This window comes from Thunnus maccoyii, chromosome 7 (assembly GCF_910596095.1).
Source record: "Thunnus maccoyii chromosome 7, fThuMac1.1, whole genome shotgun sequence".
In the NCBI taxonomy this organism is placed as follows: Eukaryota; Metazoa; Chordata; class Actinopteri; order Scombriformes; family Scombridae; genus Thunnus; species Thunnus maccoyii.
In genome coordinates this window covers 35,060,865-35,068,279 of record NC_056539.1, presented here as the reverse complement: position 1 = coordinate 35,068,279, position 7,415 = coordinate 35,060,865, and the positions used below count along the sequence as shown (strand labels likewise).

Sequence of the window (7,415 nt, the reverse complement as noted above, 5' to 3'; positions counted from 1 at the left end):
GTGTGTGATGCTGTGTGTGATGCTGTGTGTGATGTTGTGTGTGTGTGATGTTGTGTGTGTGTGTGATGTTGTGTGTGTGTGATGTTGTGTGTGTGTGTGATGCTGTGTGTGATGTTGTGTGTGTGTGATGTTGTGTGTGTGTGTGATGCTGTGTGTGATGTTGTGTGTGTGTGATGTTGTGTGTGTGTGATGTTGTGTGTGTGTGATGTTGTGTGTGTGTGATGTTGTGTGTGTTATGTTGTGTGTGTGATGTTGTGTGTGTGTGATGCTGTGTGTGATGTTGTGTGTGATGTTGTGTGTGATGTTGTGTGTGTGATGTTGTGTGTGTGATGCTGTGTGTGTGATGTTGTGTGTGATGCTGTGTGTGTGATGTTGTGTGTGTGTGATGTTGTGTGTGTGTGATGTTGTGTGTGTGATGTTGTGTGTGTGTGATGTTGTGTGTGTGTGATGTTGTGTGTGTGTGATGCTGTGTGTGTGATGTTGTGTGTGTGTGTGATGCTGTGTGTGTGTGATGTTGTGTGTGTGTGTGATGCTGTGTGTGTGTGATGCTGTGTGTGTGTGATGTTGTGTGTGTGTGATGTTGTGTGTGTGATGTTGTGTGTGTGTGATGTTGTGTGTGTGTGATGTTGTGTGTGTGTGATGCTGTGTGTGTGATGTTGTGTGTGTGTGTGATGTTGTGTGTGTGTGTGATGCTGTGTGTGTGTGATGTTGTGTGTGTGTGATGTTGTGTGTGTGATGTTGTGTGTGTGATGTTGTGTGTGTGATGCTGTGTGTGTGATGTTGTGTGTGTGTGATGTTGTGTGTGTGATGTTGTGTGTGTGGTGTTGTGTGTGTGTGATGCTGTGTGTGTGATGCTATGTGTGTGATGCTGTGTGTGTGATGTTGTGTGTGTGTGATGTTGTGTGTGTGTGATGCTGTGTGTGTGTGATGTTGTGTGTGTGTGATGTTGTGTGTGTGATGTTGTGTGTGTGATGTTGTGTGTGTGTGTGATGCTGTGTGTGTGATGCTGTGTGTGTGATGTTGTGTGTGTGATGTTGTGTGTGTGATGCTGTGTGTGTGATGTTGTGTGTGTGTGATGTTGTGTGTGTGTGATGTTGTGTGTGTGATGTTGTGTGTGTGGTGTTGTGTGTGTGTGATGCTGTGTGTGTTATGCTGTGTGTGATGCTGTGTGTGATGCTGTGTGTGTGTGTGATGTTGTGTGTGTGATGTTGTGTGTGTGTGATGTTGTGTGTGTGATGTTGTGTGTGTGTGATGTTGTGTGTGTGATGTTGTGTGTGTGGTGTTGTGTGTGTGTGATGCTGTGTGTGTTATGCTGTGTGTGATGCTGTGTGTGATGCTGTGTGTGTGTGTGATGTTGTGTGTGTGATGTTGTGTGTGTGTGATGTTGTGTGTGTGGTGTTGTGTGTGTGTGATGTTGTGTGTGTGATGTTGTGTGTGTGTGATGTTGTGTGTGTGATGTTGTGTGTGTGTGTGATGCTGTGTGTGTGATGTTGTGTGTGTGATGTTGTGTGTGTGATGTTGTGTGTGTGTGATGTTGTGTGTGTGATGTTGTGTGTGTGTGTGATGCTGTGTGTGTGATGTTGTGTGTGTGTGATGTTGTGTGTGTGATGTTGTGTGTGTGTGATGTTGTGTGTGTGATGTTGTGTGTGTGTGTGATGCTGTGTGTGTGATGTTGTGTGTGTGATGTTGTGTGTGTGTGATGTTGTGTGTGTGATGTTGTGTGTGTGTGTGATGCTGTGTGTGTGATGTTGTGTGTGTGTGATGTTGTGTGTGTGATGCTGTGTGTGTGTGATGTTGTGTGTGTGATGTTGTGTGTGTGTGTGATGCTGTGTGTGTGATGTTGTGTGTGTGATGTTGTGTGTGTGATGCTGTGTGTGTGTGATGTTGTGTGTGTGATGTTGTGTGTGTGTGATGTTGTGTGTGTGATGTTGTGTGTGTGTGATGTTGTGTGTGTGTGTGATGCTGTGTGTGTGTGATGTTGTGTGTGTGATGTTGTGTGTGTGATGTTGTGTGTGTGTGTGATGCTGTGTGTGTGTGATGCTGTGTGTGTGTGATGTTGTGTGTGTGATGTTTGTGTGTGTGTGATGTTGTGTGTGTGTGTGATGTTGTGTGTGTGATGTTGTGTGTGTGTGTGATGTTGTGTGTGTGTGATGCTGTGTGTGTGTGATGTTGTGTGTGTGTGATGTTGTGTGTGTGATGTTTGTGTGTGTGTGATGTTGTGTGTGTGTGTGATGTTGTGTGTGTGATGTTGTGTGTGTGTGTGATGCTGTGTGTGTGTGGTGTTGTGTGTGTGATGTTTGTGTGTGTGTGATGTTGTGTGTGTGTGTGATGTTGTGTGTGTGATGTTGTGTGTGTGTGTGATGTTGTGTGTGTGTGTGATGTTGTGTGTGTGATGTTGTGTGTGTGTGTGATGTTGTGTGTGTGTGTGATGTTGTGTGTGTGTGTGATGTTGTGTGTGTGATGTTGTGTGTGTGTGTGATGTTGTGTGTGTGTGTGATGTTGTGTGTGTGATGTTGTGTGTGTGTGTGATGTTGTGTGTGTGTGTGATGTTGTGTGTGTGTGTGATGTTGTGTGTGTGATGCTGTGTGTGTGTGATGTTGTGTGTGTCCTCCGGGAGGCGCTGTAGGTCTCTGGCGTCTCCTGCCTACTTCCTACTGAGACGTTTGAAACGCTCGGCTGGTTTGATGAACAGCAGCAGACTGGGTTTCCTTCGTCAGTTGAACTGGTTGTTGTTGGATGATGAAGTCTCTACTGGTCTGTCTGCTGCTTCTCTCTCTGAGCGGTGAGTCTATTCGTCTTTACTCGACTCTATTCAGTCTAAACAATTAATAGACTAAACGACTTTTTGCAGCTCTGATTTCATTTTCTTTCATACATGATAATAACTGATATTCCATCTAATATTTGACAGTTTATCTGAAGCAGCGTTCAGTTTTTATTCTTCACACATCAGAACAAACTCAGTACTTTAAATCTTTTGTTTGTCTTTTTATCTCTCAGTCACGCTGCTCCGTAGTCGTCTTTATGTTCCTGTTTTATTCTATTTCAGCTTATTTGACTCTTTTAAATTCTGTTTTAATGTTCGTCATTTCTTGTGTTTCTTTTACACTTTGTCTTGATGCCTTTATGCTGTCTGTACATCATGTTAAGTGTCCTTTTGTTGAAATCTGTTGAACAAATAAACTCAAATAAGAAATGACTGTATAAGCTGCAACTTGCTGCACTGTAAATACATTTGTTTTTAACTTGACTTTGTTGTCTTCAGGCTTCAGGTGGGAGCGCTGCGCTGCCGCTCGGACTATTCAGGTGAGAGTCGGGGAGAACGCCACCTTGCAATGCCCCCTGCTGGCCGGCTCCACCTCCTCTCCTTCCACACTCAGCTGGTACAGGAAGGTCGCTGGACTCAGCCCTCAGCTGCTCCTCAGCTTCAGGACCACCAACGCCTCCAACGTGACCTTCGGCTCCGGCGTCCGTTCTGAAAAGCTCTCCGTGTCGTCTAACGGCTCTCTGCTGCTGCGAGGCTCCGAGCAGAGCGACTCAGCGGTTTATTACTGTGGGATCAGCCTCGGCCAGGAGAAGGAGAAGAAGAAACTTGCATGATGTGAAGTCACAGCTGATGTTAGTTTAGTTTCTCACTTCCAGTATTTCAGTTCATTGTTCAGTTTGTGAGCTTCTGTTTTCTCTGATAGAGTTGATTTCAACAGTTTTGACCTGATTGCAGCTTGTTTGAATTATACACTGAGTGACCAGACAGGAAACACCTGTATGATGTCATGCACTGCAATAAATGCACCTTAACTTTGCTCAACTGTTTTCTTCTGTTTTTCTTGTGACATATGATTTATAGTTTTATGATCCGACACCTAACTGATGTTTAGTTTCCACAGCAGTGAACTCAACTCTGATGTATCATCAGCTTTAAGCTGATATGTTGAACCTGTTAGCAAACAGTTGTTTATTTTCACATCCAGCAGTTACGGAGCAACATTATCATTCATGTGGAGTCGTGTTTCTGTCCACCTGGTGAATGTAAGTCCAATATTCACTCTCGTTTAGCTCTATGTGAATATCTCCTGGTTTCTTTAGTCCTCTGTGACAGTAAACTGAATTTCTTTGGGTTGTGGACCAAACAAGACATTTGAGGACATCATCTTGGTCTTTGGGAAAAACTGATCCACAGTTTTCACCATTTTCTGACATTTTATGGATCAAACAACTAATCAGTTAATCCAGAAAATAATCAACAGATTAATTGATAATGAAAATAATTGTTAAATAAATCCCACCAGTAATGCTGTTTTGAGTTCTGAGCCATAGTGAGTCAACTGGTCATACGTGTGACGGTGAGGTGTCTGGTGGTTTTGGTGTACAGCGTTCTGTTGCGTCACCCAGAGGGGAGAAGGTGGAACAGGTAATGTCCAGGTGAGAGGGGTCATTTCCTGACTCTGGAGGTGTACAGGTCCTGGATGGTGGGCAGGTCTGCAGACCTTACTGTCCATCGTAGTCTGTTTCTGTCCTGTTTGGTGGCCGATCCAAACCAGACAGTGATGGATGTGCAGAGAACAGACTGGATGACTGCAGTGTAAAACTGGATCAGCAGCTCCTGAGGCAGGTTGAACTTCCTGAGCTGGTGCAGGAAGTTCTGGGCCTAGAGAGTCAAAGGTGCATCTGAAGTATCAGTCAGTCCTCACGTTCTTGTATTTCCTGCACGTTGTATCAGAACATGTTTAAAACAAAAAATAAAAATACTCCACAACTTTCAGCTGCTGTTCCTGAAGTAAGAAAACCCTCAAAATCCCATCAGGCTGGTTTCAAAATAGCATATTAAAATAATATATAGACTCTGTGATCATAATTACAGCGTCAATCCAGAAACCTCATTTTACTAAATTGTTTCACATAGAAATTCAAACACTGTAGAGGGCTGACCACTACCTTATCAAACTCATTCACATCCTGAGAAAAAGACAAAAAATAAAACAAATATTTGATGTAATTCGTGTCCTGAGTTTTTGGTTTTGACTTTTAGCTTCCTGCCACAACAGTTTGTTTACTTTAAATTCATATCTGAATATATGGAGGTAAAAGTGTATTTTTATATATGTGAATGGCTTTGTGTACATATCTTTACATATCTTTTACAAAAAAGTATTTTTATGTCCAAATAAATCAATCAATCAAAACATCAATCAATAATCAAAACATAAAAGGAGAGGAAAACCAGAAATACAAAACAATATATTCTTGGACTTCTGGTTGGCATGCTGTAATGAATGACAGGCTGACAGAAAACTCTTCTGCTCACTTGGATTGTCTTGAACACGATGGGACTGCTGTCAAAAATATGGAGGTGATCAGCTCAGAAAAGCCAAAGGTAGATAAATAGATAGATTCTTTATTGTCATTGTATTAATACACAACGAAATACAGTTTGGCAGCAACCCTCAGTGTAGCAGCTTGGATAAAATGAATAAATAGAGAATAAAATAAAGTAGTTAAATCTGAAAAGCCAAAGATAGTGATCAGAAGATCAGAAAAAAAAGAGGAATCAACCATGTAGTGTGACGACAACGCTAGTGCTAACTCACCTAGCCCTGATGGACTATAGTGTCTAGTCTAGTTTACTGGCTAGTATACGCAACAAGATTAAGAGTGAGCTGAGTTCTTTTCACTATACACTGAGAGAGGACATGAAGAAAGAGTCGATTGAATTCGGAGATGAAATTTACGAGGCCAGGGAGATATCAAGGAAGACTAAGATATGGAGCAGCATGTTGCTGATGCAGAGGACTGCAACCGCGAGCTTGAAGAGGCTCCAACGAATTAAACAGGCATAAGAATCCATGCAAACAAAAGTGACAGACTTGGAATCATGATCTTGGGGAGATAACATCCACATTTAGGGAATAGATATACAAAATACAAAACAAGATGACAAAATTATAATGGATTTATAATATATATGAAGAATGTGATGAAGATTACGCCGAGCAGCTTCCAGATCAGAATAGGACCTGAGCCATGTGACCTCCATCATCATGGAGACCTGGCAGGAGGACAGACTACACCTCACCATCACATACACAAGACAAGAGACAAGACATTATTGACACAGGAGAGAGAGAAGAATAAAGACATCAGTCAGAGAGAGAGACATGAGGTGAGGCTGAACTCCTGCAGGATGGAGAACCAGATCCAAAACCTCAGGAAATGGAGAGGAGGAGGAGGAGAGAGGAGCTCAGTGCATCATGGGAAGTCCCCCAGCAGTCTAGGCCTATAGCAGCATAACTAAGGGCTGATCCAAGGCGAGCCTGGTCGGCCCTAACTATAAGCTTTATCAAAAAGGAAAGTTTGAAGCCTACTCTTAAACATAGAGAGGGTGTCTGCACCCCGGACCCAATCTGGAAGATGGTTCCACAGGAGAGGAGCCTGATAGCTGAAGGCTCTGCCTCCCATTCTACTTTTAAAGACTGTAGGAACCACCAGTAAGCTGCATACTGGGAGCACAGTGTTCTAGTGGGATAATACGGTACTATGAGCTCTTCAAGATATGATGGTGCCTGACCATTAAGGGCTTTGTAAGTTAGGAGAAGGATTTTAAATTCTATTCTAGATTTTACAGGAAGCCAATGCAGCGAAGCTAAAATGGGAGAAATGTGGTCTCTTTTTCTAGTTTTAGTCAGAACACGTGCAGCTGCATTCTGGACCAGCTGGAGAGTCTTTAGAGACTTGTTAGAGCAGCCTGATAATAAGGAATTGCAATAATCCAGCCTAGAAGTAACAAATGTGTGACCTAGTTTTTCTGCATCTTTTAGGGACAGGATGTGCCTGATTTTTGTAATATTACATATGTGAAAAAAGACACATGATGGTGGTGCTGGAGGCCAGGGTAATGCCATCCAGAGTAGCTATATCATTAGATAATGGTGTTTAGGACCAAGCACAATAACTTCAGTTTTGTCTGAGTTTAGTAGCAGAAAATTGCAGGTCATCCAGGTCTTTATGTCCTTAAGGCATGCTTGGAGTTTAGTTAACTTATTGGTTTCATCTGGCTTCCAGAAGGTGTCTGTCTGCCAATTTTGCTTCCCTCAATCTGATTTTCAGCTCTTTTTCTGTCTAAGCGCTCCAGAATCTTTGTTTCTAAAAGCCACTTTCCGTGTATTTATAACCTTTTTATGTCCCTAGTCACATATGATTTATTGTTTGGATAGATTTTAATCTCCTTTGTGGGGACAACCAGCTGTACACAAAAATGAATGTAATCATTTGTAACTGTGGTCATTTTCTCTAGTGAACCCTCCTGAAAGATTTCCCGACTTTCAGTTGTTCCCTACTTTCATTTGTCCATGTCCTTATCACTTTCTTTTCTGGTTTACTTCTCTTAAGTTTGGTCTGGAAACTGTGATCATGTGCAC

At 42.5% G+C, this 7,415-nt stretch overlaps 1 protein-coding gene across 2 annotated transcripts in view; it reads left to right on the top strand.

Annotated features, from left to right (window-relative positions):
• Window positions 1-3,783, top strand: part of sid1 (secreted immunoglobulin domain 1) — a 5,835-nt gene extending 2,052 nt beyond the window's left edge. Inside the window, exons 2-3 of one of the 2 annotated variants that reach the window (XM_042417710.1) lie at window positions 2,627-2,782; window positions 3,266-3,783. In XM_042417710.1, coding sequence (XP_042273644.1) covers window positions 2,737-2,782; window positions 3,266-3,600 — 381 coding nt within the window. In that variant the 5' untranslated portion in view covers window positions 2,627-2,736 and the 3' untranslated portion in view covers window positions 3,601-3,783. Of the gene's footprint in view, window positions 1-2,609; window positions 2,783-3,265 lie in introns of those variants that run through there. The other variant, XM_042417711.1, reaches the window with a different exon arrangement.
• Window positions 3,784-7,415: the final 3,632 nt, after the last annotated feature.